The 20,117-nt window shown below is 43.1% G+C and overlaps 2 protein-coding genes across 2 annotated transcripts in view; one reads left to right on the forward strand and one right to left on the reverse strand.

Moving 5' to 3' along the window:
• Positions 1–2,036, reverse strand: part of utp20 (UTP20 small subunit processome component) — a 55,794-nt gene extending 53,758 nt beyond the window's left edge. The window contains exons 1-2 of the mRNA XM_048268243.1: positions 1,875–2,036; positions 1,553–1,633 (exon numbers count right to left, since the gene is read on the reverse strand). Coding sequence (XP_048124200.1) covers positions 1,553–1,633; positions 1,875–1,925 — 132 coding nt within the window. The 5' untranslated portion in view covers positions 1,926–2,036. The remainder of the gene's footprint in view (positions 1–1,552; positions 1,634–1,874) is intronic.
• Positions 2,037–3,801: 1,765 nt separating this feature from the next.
• Positions 3,802–13,999, forward strand: slc5a8 (solute carrier family 5 member 8). The gene is made up of 15 exons (XM_048267626.1): positions 3,802–4,596; positions 6,000–6,065; positions 6,678–6,729; positions 7,008–7,075; positions 7,169–7,323; positions 8,763–8,903; positions 9,132–9,261; positions 10,044–10,132; positions 10,354–10,463; positions 11,487–11,554; positions 11,831–11,917; positions 12,890–13,119; positions 13,388–13,491; positions 13,684–13,772; positions 13,862–13,999. Exons 1-15 carry the CDS (start codon positions 4,246–4,248, stop codon positions 13,997–13,999), a joined length of 1,878 nt encoding a protein of 625 aa, XP_048123583.1. The 5' UTR covers positions 3,802–4,245.
• The last annotated feature ends 6,118 nt before the right edge of the window (positions 14,000–20,117 follow it).

Below are 20,117 nucleotides of genomic sequence, written 5' to 3' on the forward strand. Positions count from 1 at the left end.
AACCGCCAAGTGAACAAGTATACGCTATTATAACTTTGGTGAGAGAGTCTGGATGTATTTAATATGAAACCGTTCTTCAGTGGCTACTTACCACCATAGTTCGAATTACAGGGGGTACTGGTACCCTCCAATGAAGACCCAGTACCCCCCAAAGAGACAGAAATATTAGTTTTGGGGGTCAGATCATTTTTCTGATATTGTGAAAAAATATCATTACAGTTACAATACAAGTAAACTCCTAGCTTTACTGTAGGAACATTTTAATGTAAAGCGATTTCAGATACCCCTATTGTGGACTGTACCATTTTTAACCACCGTGGCGCTAGAAGCAACTGAGATAGAGAACGACTTCAACTTCTCAAGCAAGTGTCAACGTTGAATGACAAAACGCTAGTTAAATTCCTCCAGTAGGCTAAATTCAGTTTGCTGCTGACGTGCATGGGTAAAATGTACAAGGATACAAGGATACAAGGAAGTTTATTGTCACATGCATATAGTTACTGGAAGTAAGAAATGCAGTGAAATTATGTCTGGTGTCAGCCTATTTGTGCATTAATGGGGTAAAAAGTGCAGTAGAAGAGGGGTTGTAAGTTGCTAGCTGACGTCTAGCTTGTTGAGGATTTTACTACCTTCATTTATAAACGTGTTTTGTTCTTTCATAGCTCATGTCACGTCTTACATACATTTAATTACTGGCTACTTACTTGCTACTTACCCACTGAGGCTAGTAAAGTGGACCTTGGTTAGTTACCATTACCAAGGTTAGTTAGCAAGATAGGCTAATTCTCTATTTAAATCAAGCTTTTCAGTGTGGTGAGGTAAAATCGATTGTCATTTCCAAGGAGATGAACTCCATAGCCTAGGTGTCCATTCTCATTTTATCTTGAATAAATTGCCTTGTGCCTTTTTGAAATTACTTTGGCACAGATCCTGTGTTTTTATATTAGCCTACCGGGCACAAGAGGGTCTGATGTAGCTAAGCCTATGTTATAACATCAGAGAAACTTTGAATTTCCCCTTGGGGATCAATAAAGTATCTATCCATCTATCTATTTTTAGTTTGATAAATGTAGTTTTATCTGAGAACCCTGATACTATCTTAATGAAACTAGGATTTTATTTTATTCAAAGAGACACTATGAGGAAAAGGAAAGGGCACACAGACATCAGGGTCTTTTTTGCTCCTAAAAGAGTAAGCAGGAAATATTAACACTAAGATCTACAAACAATTACATTAAAAGTGCAGGTGCAGTTAGGTTTTATACACTGTTCATATCTGTTAAGGAAAGGGGGGCCAGCAGACAGGAGAGGCACAGGATATAACCGTGAACAGGCTGCAGGGAGACGACAGGATATATAAGAACAATGAGATATTATGTAGCCTACTGATTATCAGTTTGTTTAGATCTTGTTTAGACCTTGTATGTGTTGCACAACACATGTTGCACTTGGTGATCACGGTGGGGATTGATATGGTAGTGGACCATGATGGTCATAGAAGTGAAGGAGCAGTACCCCCCAATTATGGTGGGGTAATTCGCACTCTGCTTACCTCGTCATAGCTCCGTGTTCGGTCAATGCGATGGATGACATCAATATTCACGTTGGCAAGTCTCTCGGAGAAAGTGAGAAACTGCGAAAGAGAATCGCATGTGATGTCATGCACTTCAGTGACTTCCGTGGCAAATGTAAACGTTTCATATATAAACAGCGATTGTATTATCAATTGGAACAAGTAGTCCATGGAATTACCAACAAGACCGAGGTTTTAAAATGCACTTTGGTGACAATATCCCTTCTGTAGTCACTTTTCTGCAAGATAACTAGCGAGTTAGCAGCGCTGATAGTTTTTAGTTGCACCAATTTGAACTTACCCTGTACGTATTGTCTGATTTGTGGGACGTCGGTTTAATTTTCAGCTTCATTGTGTATGTCCTGTGCGTTTAACAATAATATCCAGCTGTGATTGTCTCTGTTTTCCAAACAGCTTTGTTTTTTAATTGAAGCGAAATTGTTTACACACACATGCCGCTACAGGGGACCGCCATGTTGAATGTGGAATTGTGGGATTGAACGGGCCATGTGGTTGAGCTACTGTGGGCGTGGCTTCACGGTCCACCACCAGAAGAGGCCTAGAAGAGATTTTAGAAACGAGAAGGTTTATCGACGTACGCGAAGTGAGTGAGAGACTTAAGTTTGTATCTATTTCACAATTGTAAATTCTATCGGCAAGCAGGGATGAGCAATATTTTAAGTGTATCAAAATAACCTGCACAATTCAGTAGCCATGCCATGTATCAAAATAGAAAAATGTATTTTTGTTTTTTGAAAAAGACTAAAAATATATCAAATCACTTTGCAAACCAGCCTGTCTATTTAATCTATTTCTTCATCTATACTGACTCTGTTAATGAAGTGGACAGTGTTTGAGAGCACCAACTTTTTTCTTTGCCTACAAGACATCCCATAAACCTACAGTCATCAGATTAGCTATGCTGGCCTCCCATCTCATAGACTAGATATATCAGAGATGCCCTTAAAAAGGCATAACTGAAATTGTCAAGTGGTATAAAATTGAAAAAAGTCCCTGGCATTGTCAATTCAGATTAGGCTACTTGATATTACACTGTGTAACACTGTTGATCAGGAAGAATCATGACCTGGGTACTGTGTAAGCGCTAAATATGTTGACACGAAGGGGGCCACATACGATTTTTTTGTTGTGTTGCTTTAGGTGATATGAGGCAACTTTGAGCAATGTTGCAGGGCAAATACATAACTGGTTCCATGATCCTTGATCCAAGAATCGTGGTCAGGGGACGGAACAAGGTCAATAATCATTCAGTGTGGTTTAACGATAAGTTCTCTAAGAAGGCTCAGTGCGTTCAGCAGACACAGTACCTCACGCTGTGGCTGTGCCAAGGGAAACAGAGTCTTTATAAAGCCTTTGGTTAATTAACAGGTGACAGGTGATTAGAACTCCGCTGGATTGGAGTGGGCATGGTCGACGCAGCCGACGGGACAGAGAGGGCTGTCCTCACTGAACGGCGTTACATACGTTTTATACACTAGAACTACTATTGAAATCTTATAGTATTACTATAGTTCTTTTTCATTAGGGGTTATGAGGAGATATTACAAAAAGTGTTACGTAAAATGGCTTATAAATCACTTAAAGAGGCATCTGGAAAGTTTTGTTTCATTTCTGCTCAGAGGTTGTTATGGGGGGATGTTGCCAGCAAAGTTACATTGGTGAGACAGGGGAACTACAGACCCATAATAACTACATACCCATGGACAATACATTGGTGAGACAGGGGAACTACAGACCCATGGAGAACTACAGACCCATGGAGAACACAGTAGTGAGACAGGGGAACTACAGACCCGTGGAGAACTCATTGGTGAGACAGGGGAACTATACAGACCCATGGAGAATACATTGGTGAGACAGGGGAACTACAGACCCGTGGAGAACACATTGTTTTCATTATTGTTACATGAGCACATGTTAAAAATGAGATACACTCTAGCTGCCTACATCCGGACAGAGGGTTTAAACGCTCAAAATCCCTTGTCACCCAAGAACACACAGACTGTTTTTCACTCTGTGTCCTCCCTCTGATCACACACACACACACACACACTTTTTCTCACTGTCTGTACTATCTCCCTCCCAAACACATACACACACACTCTCACTGTCTGTACTCCCACATGAATATGAATACACACACACACGCATAAAAGCCCATTTCCCAGTATGAGGAGTTGTGTTTGGAGTGTGTGTCCAGGCTGCAGAGTGTTGCGGAGTGTGTTGACAGGGCTCTCTCTTATCTCCTGGACCTAGAGGAGAACAATCGCCACTCTTGAGAACCCGCTGAGCCGAGCTACCTGCCAGGAATGCCATAGCCTCTGCAGTGCACAAAGGAGAGGATTCACACACACACACACACACACACACACACACACACACACACACACACACACACACACACACACACGCAGACATCACGTTACTTACTTTCAGAGCACAGATTAGGGGCTAGATCATCCACCTGAGGCTACCACCTGAAGTTGGCTCACTGGACCAGGCTGGACGTAGAGGTTCCTTCAGCACCGTTGGGGCTTACTGGGACACACTAAAACAGCGGCAATCTCTGCTGGGGAGGGACTGAGTCTATTGGTCTGCAGAGAATAGAAATACATTAGAATTCATTAGAGTTGGTTAGAGTTGAATTGAGGATGGACGCCTCGTCCCCCATTGGCTTCTTCAGCGTGTGGGACTACGCGGTCTTCGCCTTGATGCTCCTCGTCTCCGCAGCGATCGGCGTCTTCTACGCCTACGTGGACCACGGGCCCCAGAGCTCGGGGGACTTCCTGATGGCCGGGCGCAGCATGACGGCCGTTCCCGTGGCGATGTCGCTGTCGGCCAGCTTCATGTCGGCTATCACGGTGCTGTCCACGCCGGCGGAGATCTACCGCTTCGGCGCCCTGTACTGCTACTACGGCCTGTCCTTCGTGCTGACCGTGCTGGTCTGCTCCGAGGTGTTTGTGCCCGTCTACTACAGGCTCGGAATCACCAGCACCTACGAGGTGAGCAGAGGGATAAGGGGGCGTCAGGGCTTTAGAATGCAGCGCTAAGGAATGATTGTTTATAAACACCTACGAGTTCTGCAAGGGCTGGGGCGGACATCGGGGCTTTATAAAGGTATACTGTATGGCATGTGGCCTGAGATTGTTTATAAACACCTACAAGGGCCGGGGGGGACGACAAGGCTTTATGAATCGCCTGTAAGATATGTGAGCTGAGGTTGTTTATTGCACCTGTAAGATATGTGAGCTGAAATTGTTTATTGCACCTGTAAGATATCACCTGTAAGATATGTGAGCTGAGATTGTTTATAAAGCACCTGTAAGATATAACCTGTAAGATATGTGAGCTGAGATTGTTTATAAAGCACCTGTAAGATATCACCTGTAAGATATGTGAGCTGAGATTGTTTATAAAGCACCTGTAAGATATCACCTGTAAGATATGTGAGCTGTGACACTAAGGAGAGTGAGATCTGGAGTGTATGTCTATAAGGGGTTTAAGCAGGAGTGTATAAGCTGCATAGACGTTGTGTTGTGCTGTTGTACAATTTAGACAGAAGTTTTAAATTATATTGTTAATACACTGTTTATTTCACTACAATGCTTTTGAGTGTTACAAAGCTTTACTCATATCATATGCATGGTGACGCATTGGATTTTTTGAGATTCAGCAGAATCCCACAGCATGCGTGAACCGCATATTTGATCATATTTGATATCCTGTGCAGAGCTCTCGTGAAACGTATTACTGAATAAACAGAGCAAAAATGAGAGAAACACACACTCGTCCAGCAGGTAAAAAATGAGAGAAACACACACTCGTCCAGCAGCAGGTCAGTAGGTCAGAACACACTGTACAAACTGAGGTTTCTGAACAGAGAGAGAGAGAGAGAAAGAGACACACACACAGAGACGCACTCACACACACACTGATACACACACACACAGAGTGAGAGAGACGCACTCACACACACACACACACACACACACACACACACACAGACAGACGCATGCGCACACACACACACACACACACACAGATGCACAGACACACTCACACTCACATTGATACACACTCACCCCTATCATCCTAGCATTATTGTTTATTCTGTGTTCACATGTTTATACCCACATTGCTAAACCTCTATTTCAACTGACATAGCTGAGAATGATTGTAAATTGTTATATATTATATATTATAATATTATATATTATTATAATTAAGTTATGTAAAGATACCGACTTCTTCCACAGAAGTGCAAATGGTCAAAGTCAAAGTATCTTTATTTGTCTCCCCGAGGAGATAAAGTGTGTGTGTGTGTGTGGTGTGTGTGTGTGTGTCTCCTGCCCTCAGTAAGGGATATAAATGAAGGTCCTTTGCTTTGCCACTTTTGCCCTTCTAGTACCTGGAGATGCGCTTCAACAGAGCAGCGCGTCTGTGTGGAACGGCCTTGTTCGTCTTGCAGACGGTGAGTCACCTCATCTTCATCTCACTCCTCCTCTTCCTCTCACTCCTCCTCTTCCCCTCACTCCTCCTCTTCCCCTCACTCCTCCTCTTCATCTTCCCCTCACTCCTCTTCATCTCACACCTCATCTTCATCTCTCTCTTCCTCTTCATCTCACTCCTCATCTTCCTCCTCATCTTCATCTCACTCTTCATCTTCATATCACTCCTCCTCTTCCTCTCACTCCTGATCATCTCACTCCTCCTCTTCATCTTCCTCTCACTCTTCCTCTTCCTCCTCCTCTTCATTTTCCTCTCACTCCTCATCTTCATTTCACTCCTCCTCTTCATCTCACTCCTCCTCTTCCTCTTTATCTCACTCCTCATCTTTATCTTCCTCTCACTCTGTCTCTCCATTCCTATGGATTTCAGCTTTGGTATTACAGCATTTCAGCCTTATTACAGTAAACACTGGGATATATTTTGGGATATACATTTGGGGTGCTTCCTTCCAGGAAGAAGTACATACATTTCATCTACATGATTGGTTGGTTGGTTGAGGGAGAATCCCACATTCTGGCTGCTACATTTGATTCCTGTTTGACCGTACTGAGCTCCTGCTGTGCCTTGTCTGCAGATTCTCTACACTGGGATTGTCATCTATGTCCCAGCACTGGCACTCAACCAAGGTGAGGCCATCTTCACTCTGAGCTCACACACACACACACACACACACACACACACACACACACACACACACACACACACACTCACACTCACACACAAGCACTCATACTCACATACACCCACACACACACACACACACACACACATTCACACACACTCTCTCACACACACACACACACACACACACACACTCACACTCACACACACACACACAAACACACAAACACACACACACGTACTCACTCTGTCTCCCCCTGTCTCTTCTTCTGTCCTTCTGCAGTGACTGGCTTTGACCTGTGGGGGGCAGTCATAGCTACAGGAGTAGTGTGCACCTTCTACTGCACTCTGGTAAGAGATACATTCAAACACACACACACACACACACATTTATGTAAATGTAAATTATGTATGTGTGAGTGTGTGTGTGTGTGTGTGTGTCAGGGCGGGCTCAAGGCGGTGGTATGGACAGATGTGCTCCAGGTGGGCATCATGGTGGCCGGTTTGCTTGCGGTCATCCTCAAATCAGTGGTGCGGCAGGGCGGCATGGCGACCATCTTGAATGACGCGGCGGAGGGGGGACGACTTGAGATCTGGGAGTGAGTTGGAATTACATGCATGCACACACACACACACACACACACACCAGTGTTGCGCGGGTTTGGTCACAAGCGGCCCGCGGTCGCCCGATATTTTAATCAACCCGACCGCAACTCGGACCGCGAATATTAATTAGGACAAAATTATACCCGACCCGCGATCCGACCCGCTTATTTACAAAATGTGTGCTTTTGGTTATAGCCTGCATGCAGTGTGACAGTAGGCCATTTCTGTAAAACAAACTAATTTATTTGCAAAACTTTATGCAGTAGAACTACGCAGTAGGCATGCAGGACATAATGTTTGCGCAGGAGAGAGAATGAGAATAGGAGCACAAGCATGCACGCAACCACCAAGGATTAGAACACTAGGATAAGATTTGAAGGCCATGGACATACATCTTTCTTTCGAAAACAGAAATGGTGAGGCAAGGTAGACAAGAGAGATACATTGCTGGTCAAAACGTTAGCGTAAGAACTGGATACTGCTGAATGAAGCACAAAGCTTTACTAAAGCACATCCACTATTTAAAGTCACAAACACAACAAACTAAGGTAACTTTTATGCATGCGTGAACCTATACATACCGGTAGATACTGTATAACATTTATTCCTGCAGGCTGCCTGTTTTGGCTGTCATACTTTTAAATGGCTTCGCAAGAAGTAGGCCTACATAGACCATAACTTGTACTACTGTCATCTTCTTTAAGAACTTTTCCCAATATTTCCCATAGCCTATATCACTTTTCCTGAAGGGGTGTCTTTATTAACTCGCGTCTTCAGCTTCTTTACTGTTGACTTTACTGTATTGATGCTTTACTGTATTGATGCTGGCTAGCCTTCTCATGATATTTTAAGTAGGCCTATTTGTAGAAAATATATATTTAATTAATTTTAACTGACCCGAATATCATTAAAATATTTTGTTTATGACTCATAACCGCGGGTGACCGCTTAATTTCGGGCAGACCGTGCAACACTGACACACACAGACACACACACACACACACACAGACACACACACACACACACAAACACTCTCTCTCTCTCACACAGACACTCTCACACACACACAGAGAGACACGTGCGTGCACACACACACACACTCTCTCTCTCACACAGAGACACTCTCACACACACACACACAGACGCGTGCGCACACACACACACACACACACACTCTCTCTCACACACAGACACTCACACACACACACACACACAGGCACATACACACACACACACATACACACACACACACACACACACACACACACACACACACACACACACACACGCACGCCCGCACACACACACACACACACACACAAACACACACACAGAGGCTCTGTCTTTACAGGACGTCTCCTGTCCTCTCACTCTCTCTCTCTCTCTCTCTCTCTCTCTCTACCTCACACACTCTCTCTCTCGCTCTTTTCAGCTTTGACCCAAACCCACTAAGACGACACACCTTTTGGACCATCACATTTGGTGGAGCGCTTGTGTACATAGGCATCTATGGCACCAACCAGGCCCAAGTGCAGAGATACGTCTCCTGCAAGACCCTGGCCCATGCCAAAATGTGAGCGCAATTACACATCCGCACCAACAGGGGGTGACAAATGTGCCAGTAAAATAATACTGTAACTCTCTCTCTCTCACACACACACACGACATACACCGAGAATTCCAGGACTATTTATTTACAAAAGTGTGTGTGTGTGTGTGTGTGTGTATGTGTGTGTTTGTGTATCTATGTGTGTGTGTGTGTGTGTGTGTGTGTGTGCATCTATGTGTGTGTTTCCACTAGGTCCCTGTATGTGAACCTGATTGGCCTGTGGGTGATCCTGCTGTGTTCGGTGCTTGCTGGCTTGTGCCTCTACTCCGTCTACAAGCACTGCGACCCCTGGACCAGCGGATCTGTCTCCTCAGCAGACCAGGTCAGTCTCAGTTTAGTTCCATCTCAGCACTATATCAGGCCCAACTCATCTAATCACTAGATCAGCTTTAGTCCCATTTCATCACCAGATCAGTCTCATCTTAGCACTAGATCAGGTTTAGTCCCATTTTAGCACTACTGTAGATCAGGCCCATCTCATCTCAGCACTAGATCAGGTTTAGTCCCATCTCATCACCAGATCAGGTTTAGTCCCATTTCATCATTAGATCAGGTTTAGTCTCATCTCATCACTAGATCAGTCTCATCTCATCACCAGATCAGGTTTAGTCCCATTTCATCATTAGATCAGGTTTAGTCTCATCTTATCTCAGCACTAGTTTAGGTTTAGTCTCATCACATCTCATCACCAGATCAGGTTTAGTCTCATCTCATCACTAGATCAGTCTCATCTCATCCCTAGATCAGGTTTAGTCCGATAGGTTTAGTCCTATATTTAGGACGATATCGACATGTGCTATTATGAAGGACATGTGTGTGTTGTTTTCTGTGCTTGCTCTGTGTGTGTGTGTGTGTGTGTAGCTGATGCCGTACCCAGTGATCGATATGTCCTTGTGTGTAGCTAATACACGTGTGTGTGTGTGTGTGTGTGTGTGTGTAGCTGATGCCGTACCTAGTGATAGATATGTCCTTGTGTGTAGCTAATACACATGTCTGTGTGTGTGTGTGTGTGTGTGTGTGTAGCTGATGCCGTACCTAGTGATAGATATGTCCTTGTGTGTAGCTAATACACATGTCTTTGTGTGTGTGTGTGTGTGTGTGTAGCTGATGCCGTACCTAGTGATGGATATCTTACGGGAGCATCCCGGTCTTCCCGGACTGTTTGTGGCTGCCGCATATAGTGGCACTCTGAGGTAGGTTAGATGTTGCTAGGAGATGGCTAACAGGAGTTGGACCGATCTGGTGTTAGTTCCATCTCTGTTCTGATTCATTTTAAAAATGCAGAGATCATGTCACCACAATTCTTTAATTAGTTCATAGATTGGATGACTAATTGATTGTTTTAATGCAAATGCCATCACAAAGCATTAATTGATTGACTGGCTAGCCTACATGAATACTTTTTTCTTCACAGCACAGTCTCCTCCAGTATCAATGCACTGGCCGCCGTAACAGTGGAGGACTTGGTGAAGCCGTACAGCAACCTGACCGAGAAACAGCTCTCCCGTCTCTCTAAAGCCCTCAGTGAGTATTTAAACAGCCTCAGTGAGTATTTAAACAGCCTCAGTGAATATTTAAACAGACTCCGTGAGTATTTAAACAGCTCTCCCGTCTCTCTAAAGCCCTCAATGAGTATTTAAACAGCCTGGGTATTCAAACAGCCTCAGTGAGTATTTAAACAGACTCAGTGGGTATTTAAACGGCTCTCCCGTCTCTCTAAAGCCCTCATTGAGTATTTAAACAGCCTCAGTGGGTATTCAAACAGCCTCAGTGAGTATTTAAACAGACTCAGTGAGTATTTAAACAGACTCAGTGGGTATTTAAACAGCTCTCCAGTCTCTCTAAAGCCCTCATTGAGTATTTAAACAGCCTGGGTATTCAAACAGCCTCAGTGAGTATTTAAACAGACTCAGTGAGTATTTAAACAGACTCAGTGGGTATTTAAACAGCTCTCCCGTCTCTCTAAAGCCCTCATTGAGTATTTAAACAGCCTCAGTGGGTATTTAAACGGCTCTCCCGTCTCTCTAAAGCCCTCATTGAGTATTTAAACAGCCTCAGTGGGTATTTAAACAGCCTCAGTGGGTATTTAAACGGCTCTCCCGTCTCTCTAAAGCCCTCATTGAGTATTTAAACAGCCTCAGTGAGTATTTAAACAGCCTCAGTGGGTATTTAAACAGCTCTCCCGTCTCTCTAAAGCCTTCAGTGAGTATTTAAACAGCCTCAGTGAGTATTTAAACAGCCTCAGTGGGTATTTACACAGCTCTCCCGTCTCAGTGGGTATTTAAACAGCCTCAGTGGGTATTTAAACAGCTCTACCGGCTCTTCAAAGGCCCCAGTGGGTATTTAAACCGAGGAAACCACTGTAAGACCACTGTATCATCCTAAAATGCAAATTTAATACATGGACATTTTTAATTGCAGTACATTCTGTTATGCTACTTCATGTGATTGTTTTGATCAGATGGTCATCAATGTCTTTCTTATTCAGAAGTGTGGTGAAATATGAACAGACTTGAATATGTTTAATAACCATGTTCATGTCCTTAGGCCTGGTGTATGGGGCATTGTGCATTGGAATGGCAGGATTAGCCTCTATTGTGGATAGCCTTTTACAGGTGAGTCGCCAAGAACTGGCCTCTCAATAAGCCCTATTGAGAGACTGGTGTGTGTGTGTGTGTACTCTGCTCTCTCTCTCTCTCTCTCTGTTTCTGTGTTTGTGTGTGTGTGTATGTGTACTCTGCTGTCTCTTCCTCTCTCTGTGTGTGTGTGTGTGTGTGTGTGTGCTACCTGGCCATTTATCTGTGCACTGTGTGACTAACTTGCTGTACTCTAATGGTCTGTGTGTGTGTGTGTGTGTGTGTGTGTGTGTGTGTGTTTCTGCCGGTGTCCAGGTGGCGGCCAGTATCTTTGGTGTGGTGGGAGGGCCTCTGCTGGGTCTGTTCATGCTGGGCATTCTGTGCCCTTTTGCCAATGCCACGGTTAGTCAAAAGGTCAAAGCAGAAATGCCCCCTGAAATACTTCTATATGCCACAGTCAGTTTCACGGTACCCGGTACCACGGTACACGGAGTATGTTGTTTGTATGTGTAGTTTGTTGTTTAGTATGATGATGTTTAGTATGATGCTTAGTATGATGCTGTTTAGTATGATGTTATTTAGTATGATGTTGTTATGATGTTTAGCTGTTTAGTATGATGCTGTTTAGTATGATGATGTTTAGTATGATGCTTAGTTGTTTAGTATGATGTTGTTATGATGTTTAGTTGTTTAGTATGATGTTGTTATGATGTTTAGTTGTTTAGTATGATGTTGTTATGATGTTTAGTTGTTTAGTATGATGTTGTTATGATGTTTAGTTGTTTAGTATGATGTTGTTTAGTATGATGATGTTAAGTATGATGCTGTTTAGTATGATGTTTAGTTGTTTAGTATGATGATGTTTAGTATGATGTTGTTTAGTATGATGATGTTTAGTATTTTGTTGTTTAGTATGATGATGTTTAGTATGATGTTGTTTAGTTGTTTGTTGTTTAGTATGATGGTTTAGTATGATGTTGTTTAGTATGATGCTGTTTAGTATGATGCTGTTTAGTATGATGCTGTTTAGTTGTTTAGTATGATGCTGTTTAGTATGATGCTGTTTAGTTGTTTGTTGTTTAGTATGATGCTGTTTAGTATGATGATGTTTAGTATGATGCTGTTTAGTATGATGCTGTTTAGTATGATGTTGTTTAGTTGTTTGTTGTTTAGTATGATGCTGTTTAGTATGATGATGTTTAGTTGTTTGTTGTTTAGTATGATAAATTATTGTATGGTTGTTTATTTTCCTTTATTTTACATCTTAACTTGGCCTATGCTCTGCAAGACATCATTTACAGTGGAAAGTAAATAAATGGCTTCCAAAATGAGTCCATAACTAATGAGTTCATTTATTCATTAATTGGTCCCTAGGGTGGCCTGGCAGGCCTGTTCTGTGGGCTTGTGCTGTCTCTGTGGGTTGGCATCGGTGCCCAGCTGTACCCGCCGATGCCCTCCCTGAGCCGTCCGCTGGCGCTGGCCACCTACGGTTGCAATGGCACGGTGGGCATCCTCCTCAACAGCACCATCAGTGCCAGCGTGAGCGCCAGCTCTCTGCCGCTGGGCAACTTCTCCAGCGATCTCCTCAACGCCAACCACAGCGGGTAAGAACCACCTCTATTCTCAGTCCTTCACCACACACCACTTTTGCCTGCACTGTGTATGTGTGTCTGTGTGTGTGTGTGTGTATATGTGTGTATGTGTGTGTGTGTATTTGTGTGTGTGTGATCAGGCTAACTCTGTTTGTCCTCCATTTGTGGTCAGCTGGTACTCGATGTCCTACCTTTACTTCAGTCCCATATCTCTCTCTCTGTGTGTGTGTGTGTATGTATATGTGTGTGTTCAGGCTAACTCTGCTTGTCCTCTCTCTAGTCCTGCGTTAGTGGACAGCTGGTACTCGGTGTCCTACCTCTACTTTAGTCCCATCGGCACACTCACTGCACTCGCCGTCGGTGTCATCGTCAGCCTGCTGGCAGGTCAGCACAACATCACCACACACGCATGCACACCAATGCACACACACAACGCAGAATTAGTTAAAACGACGCAAAATAGGGTCAAATTACCTCAACCTCAACCCAGCGTTTGGGTTGAGAAAACAACCCAGCATTTTTAGTGTGTTTAATGTGTCTTTTTTACCTGATGGTTATGTGTATTTATCTCTGCAGGAAACAGGAAATGCAAATCTTCAGCAGGATTAACCCTGTGCAAGGAGGACCTCACACTGTACTGTCTACTGAGAATCCTGAAAGAGAAGGTATATACACACACACGCATGCACGCACACACACACCACACACACACAGAGCAGTGACAGACAGTCTGATGTGTGTTCTCCATCCTAAGGTGACTCCCAGTGCAGGTAAACTGGACCTCAGCAGAGAGTCGGAGGTTAAGGAGAAATTTGGCCAGCACAACCCCGCCTTCTGCACCGTGGAGCTGAGCACTACATCATATGGCAAGACACAGGGGCCTTCTACGTAGGACACACACACACTCACACAAATACTCACACACTTACACACAAACTCATTCTCACACACGCACACATAAACAGACACATAGAAAGGTGAGGTTGTCTGCCTGAGTTTTTCCCATGTACAGTGTTTGATGTTTGAGATTGATGTGTTTAAACAAAACTTTGTATTGGATTTGTATGCATGTAGATCCATGTTGAACAAGAAGGAAGAAGGAAACATCAATATATCAAAATCATAGATTTGCTGGACATCCACCATCAAACTTGACCCTTCACTGTAAAGCACTTTGGGTGCCTTGATAAAGTGCTATATAAATACAAGTTGTTGATGTTGTGGGAAGTGTGACAAGAGAAGGTTTTTTTTTTATTGTATGTGTTTTTCTGATGCTTTAGGCTTCCTCTTCTGAAATATGTAGATACCTATTTATTCCTAGGACTATGTATGAGGATTTCCTGTAGGCCTACGAATGAAGGAAATGTTTTGTTATATATGTAGCGGGTTGGAGTAGCGCACCTGTGCCTTTAAAGGACAATTCTGGCGCAAAATTAACCTGGGGGTTAATAACACATGTGTACCAAGTTCGACCGTTTGCTGGCATTTGTTTTCCTGCTAGTCGAATGTGACCAGTTGTATTGCAAACCGCCAATTAGCATTTAACGCTAGCCTTCGGGGCAGATGTACAGTAAAAAGTAATCGCTATTTCTAAACCACTAACAAGGCTCAAAATAGCACCACACTTACACGGTAGTATAATGAGGGTCTCTACATGTAAACCGAAGCATTGAGAACTTTGTAAGTGCACAGGCAGTTTATTAAAAAGAAACCCATTACCGTTCACGACTGGTTCACATACAGGCAGGCGCCTTGGGAACGAGGCTGAAGTTAGCACTACATTCAGATCGCGAGATTAGTTTCGATTCCACCTTAAATATTGCAATTTTCTACCACAAGGGGGCAGGGTTGACCGCAAATTTTCGATAACACAGGCATGTGCCTGTTGCAGATGAACAGGCATTGTTCACAGACGTTTAAAAGCCTGTATATCGTTTTTCTGTTGACTCCATTGTGCCATGTTTTGATAAATGTTGTCTTTTGTGTTCTATCAAATAATTTAGGTTATGTAGTGGGTGGCAGATTATGTATTTTTTCTTTACTTTCTGTGCTGGATGTTTTGATACATGTTGTGTTATGTTTTCTATTAAATAAGTTTGTTCATTTTGCACTGGGGGGTGGGGGGGCTGGGGTTATGTAGTTGGTGGCAGATTTTTACGTTTTTCTACAGTAAATGTATTCCCTACGGCCTATATGTCATTTTGCATCGGATTTTTCAATACATTCTGATACTACACTCTCTCCTCTTTAAAAAATGGCCTTTTTTACCCTTTGAATATATAGTATGTATTTGGGAAATTGCAGAATTTCAGCACTAGAACAGCCAAACACATCTCAGGAAACATTTTGCAACGGATGTTTCAACACATTCTGAAACTACACTGTCTCCTTTTTCCAATGACACCCCACTTGTGAAATTCTATCGTGGAAAATGGCATATTTAGCCCCTTTGAATTTATAGTATGTATTTGTGAAATTGCAGAATTTCAGCACTAGAACAGCGACACACATCCCATAATGCATTTTGCAATGGATGTTTCAACACATTCTGAAACTACACTCGCTCTTCTTTCCAATGACACCTCCTACGTGAAATTCTATGGTGGAAATTGCCCCATTATTGTCTTTGAAAACAAAATGTATTTGGGAAATTGTAGAATTTCAGCACTAGAACAGCGACACACATCCCATAATGCATTTTGCATCAGATGTTTCAACACATTCTGAAACTACACTCTCTTTTCTTTCCAATGACACCCCACTTGTGAAATTCTATAGTGGAAATTGCCCCATTATTGCCTTTGAATACAAAATGTATTTGAAAAATTGTAGAATTTCAGCACTAGAACAGCGACACACATCCCATAATTCATTTTGCATCGGATGTTTCAACACATTCTGAAACTAAACTCGCTCTTCTTTCCAATGACAACCCCCATGTGAAACCCCCATTGCATAAAATGCCTTTTTTTCCGCTTAGAACTCCCGTGGCCTATTTCTTTCATTGCAGTTTTTATACACTAAAATTGGTCCCTATTGGTCAAGACTGATTTGTTGCAAACAATTCCACCATAAATGAATAGTTGAGTGTGTCCTCTTCCAATGACATCTTTTGGCTTTTTTTAATTTCAAAATCCACAAGCTATTATTCTGATTGTGGCTTTCAACACATTTTCTTCCTATCACTCAAGTCATTTGGCACATTTCGGTCATTTTGGGGGCCAAGCAGTGAAGCTGCGAAGCATCATTACTGTTTCTACCTTTTCTTATTGGGGGCCAGTAGCAAAGCCCAATTGTATATTTACGCTTTCCTATTATTTGGGACCACGCAGTGTAGGGACCCATTGTGTTTGTACATTTTCCTATTATTGGGGGCCAAGCATCGAAGCTGCAAGGCACCCACTGTGTTTATATGTTTTCCCATCCTAAGAACACACAATAAATGTGGAGTCTTTTTACCACTGTGGGGGCGCTATAATCACAGGATGTAGGCTCATATATCAGCAATGCTTTCGCGTACCGAAACCGAAATTGGTATATGGACTTAGGACCCCATCCAGAGGACACACAATATATTTGGTGACCTTGGAGCACTAGGAGGTACTAAAGTTAGAGGAAATGAGCTCATATCTTGGGAATGCTTTCTCGTACCGAAACCAGACTTGGTTCATGGCTTCGCCACACAATAATGTTGGTGATGTTTGACCACTAGGGATAGATTAGATTAGATTGGACTCAACTTTATTGTCATTGTGCAGAGTACAAAGTCAAATTCAGACACTGCTCTTGCTTGCTTGCCTGCCCGATTCACACCTCACCCCTCACTGTGCAACATGCACCTCCACCATCAAAGGCTGACGCACCCCTCCCCCACAACGTGATCATGAACAATGTGACTGCACTAACGCTGTTCACCAGCCACCAAATACCCCTCATCCCCCTTCCACTGGACAAGGGGATAAGTGCTGTGAGTATCATGTTCTTTGACTTCTCCAGTGCTTTTAACACCATCCAACCCCTCAGACTGGGTGAAAAACTCCTGCAGATGATTGTGGATGCTCACCTGGTATCCTGGATTGCAGACTACCTGATAGAGCGGCCACAATTCGTCAGACTGAAGAACTGCCTCTCCGACACCGTGATCAACAGCACTGGAGCTCCACAGGGAGCAGTGCTCTCTCCAGTCCTGTTCAACCTGTACATGTCTGACTTCTGCTACAACACAGAGTCATGCCACATGCAGAAGTTTTCAGACGATAGTGCAATTGTGGGGTGTATCAGGGATGGGCAGGAGGAGGAATACAGGAGCCTGGTGGAGGACTTTGTGCAATGTCCGGAGGTCTAAGCCCGCTCTGCTCCCAGTTACCATTAAGTGGGTCAATGTGGAGGTGGTAAGCACTTACAAGTATCTGGGGATACATCTGGACAATACACTGGACTGGTCAGTCAACACTGAAGCACTCTACAAAAAAGGGCAGAGCAGGCTGTACTTCCTGAGGAGGCTGTGGTCCTTCAACATCTGCAGCAAGCTCCTCTGGATGTTTTACCAGTCTGTTGTTGCCAGCCAGGGGCGTGCAGAGACCTTTGAAGGGGCAGGGGCTCAAATTTAAAAAAAGGGCACATGGAACAAAATTTTCTGAAAACGTGTTAACTTTATTTAAAACTTAATTTTGATTACATCCCAATAGAGAATACATAGGCTACATGCAAATTATATCAAAATAATTCCTATTCCCTAGCCTGTAAATCTTTAATCATCTGACATCAGCTGGACATTTTTTTTTCTTAATTCTAGCATTATGCTATTTCAATGATGATGGTGGGACAGGCTATTATATGGTTTAGCAATTTGCAAAGTAGTCTAATGTACTGATAAACATTTTATAAATGTTCATATTTATTCATTATGTATCAAGAAGAATGGGTGTAAATAGCAGACAGAGCTGTAACACATTTTTCTCATTTCTCTCCTTGGTTCTGAAAATTCAATAGGAGTGCATGTACTATAGGCCTACTGTAGCCAGGGCACAGACAGATAAATATTTTCAGTTTTCATTAGGCTATTGTCTACACAGAGATCATAGGCTATAAGGCTGCATCTTATTGATTAAATTCAAAGCTAATTTTTACGGAGCCCTAGAGGGGTCATCGCAAAATGTTTTGCATGTTAAGAGAATGTGCGCTCGTTTTACTACATTGTGCGCTCGTTTTACTAAATTGTGCTCTTGTTTAACTAAATTGTGCCCTCGTTTAACTATATTGTGCACTTGTTTTACTAAATCGTACGCTCGTTTTACTAAATTGTGCGCTCGGTTTACTAAATCGTGTGCACAATTTACTATATTGTGCTCTCGTTTTACTATAGTGTGAGCTCATTTTACTAAATTGGGCTCTCATTTTAAGCATAGTAAAACGAGGGCACAATTTATTAAACGAGTGCACTATTTACTAAAACGAAAGCACCGCGATTTACTAAAACGAGGGCACGATTTATTAAAACGAGCACAATTTGTGAACATGGTTATAGAACATTGTGTGCACGATCTACTTAAACGCGTGGCCACAATTTGTAAAACGTGCACTCAATATTTTGTTGACACACGTAAACATGAGCACGTTTTAGTATATTCGAGATCTCGATCTACTAAAACGCACCCACGAATAATTAAAACGTGGGCTCGAAGAAATTAAATTGTGTGCACAAAAACATAGTGTGGTGTCCGGGTATCCCCGGGAATGACGTCGGGAGGTGTGTCGCTTGTAGTGACGTAGAGGGAATCTCATTAATTGCTGTGCACCTGGTTATAGCCCCGTTAGGTAGGCTGTAGGTGGGAGAGCAGATGATTGTGTGTGTTTGTACAGGCCCCTTGCCAACATCGTCCAGCTGAATGTTTGGTGAAGTTTTGAGTGTTTGTTGAGGTCCAAGTGTATGCAGAGCTGTGGTGTTTATCGCGAACGGTGTGAGCTGGGCTACATAGCCTAAGAAGCTGAGCATTGTGAACGACACTGTTTATGTCTCCCGTTTCATAGTCCGTATCAAAGCTTACCTCGTTGTGTGCATCATTGGTGTGTCTTGCGTGGGTTATATGGTGAGGCCCATCGGGCGCTAGAGGGAACCTTTATTGTATTGATGGGTATTAGGCGATACTACTAATACGCAGTAGCCTATTTGTACCAACAGTAGGTCTACGTGTTGTAATTGTTTGGGAGCTTGTCGCTGTGATGTGCTTCGATTGACTTCTAGACCTCACAGTTAAGTCAACAATCCAGGAGATAGTGGAAACCGGTCATTAGGCTACAACAGAGCCCGCGAGTAGCCTTTGTAGCCTAGTAGAATTTCCCCATTATGGGTCTCCATAGCTGGCGGTTGACACCACAGTGCCCCTGCTACAAAGAGTAGAAGTCCGCTATAAAACATGACCACCTAAAGTCTTTAATTAGCTGCTTACGGTTATCATCACATTACCAATATGAACTGTTACAGACAGCTGTAGGCCTAGTCCATGTCAAGGTAACACGAAGTTGCCACCACAGCACAGCGAGCGGTGAGAAAATGTCGGGAATTACTAAATGTGAGCACGAAATACATATTTCGAGAGCTCAATTTAGGCCTACAACGGGGTCACGTTGTATTAATTCGAGGGCTCAATTAAAGGAAAACGTGCTTACGTTTTATTAATTCGAGGGCTTAATTAAAGGAAAACGTGCTCACAAATTATCACGACCAGAAAAAATATCACTTAAAGTGAGCTCTCCGAGGCTCCGTAAATGTTAATAGCCTAGAAATCTAGACGCACCCTCGCGGCAGCAAATATGTTATTGCCTAGTCCGGCTATAATTTTTATATTTATCACAGTGAACTACCACTATTAGCAAGCTGGTGTCTTGCAGATTCACGTGCTGTGCGTGTGGCCACTGAGTGAAATGACCGTAATGTAGCCTACTGTAAACAGAGAACGACGTGTTGAGTTAGGTTAGTTAAACAACGCAGTAGCCTATGTCGTCGGCTT

Source organism: Alosa alosa, chromosome 17 (assembly GCF_017589495.1).
Source record: "Alosa alosa isolate M-15738 ecotype Scorff River chromosome 17, AALO_Geno_1.1, whole genome shotgun sequence".
Taxonomy (NCBI): Eukaryota; Metazoa; Chordata; class Actinopteri; order Clupeiformes; family Clupeidae; genus Alosa; species Alosa alosa.

Excerpts from the sequence above, each read along its gene's own strand:
- slc5a8 (XM_048267626.1), top strand. The coding sequence starts at position 4,246 with ATGGACGCCTCGTCCCCCATTGGCTTCTTCAGCGTGTGGGACTACGCG. Across the intron at positions 6,730-7,007 it reads AGCACTGGCACTCAACCAAG|TGACTGGCTTTGACCTGTGG; the intron begins GTGAGGCCATCT and ends GTCCTTCTGCAG. Across the intron at positions 7,076-7,168 it reads GCACCTTCTACTGCACTCTG|GGCGGGCTCAAGGCGGTGGT; the intron begins GTAAGAGATACA and ends TGTGTGTGTCAG.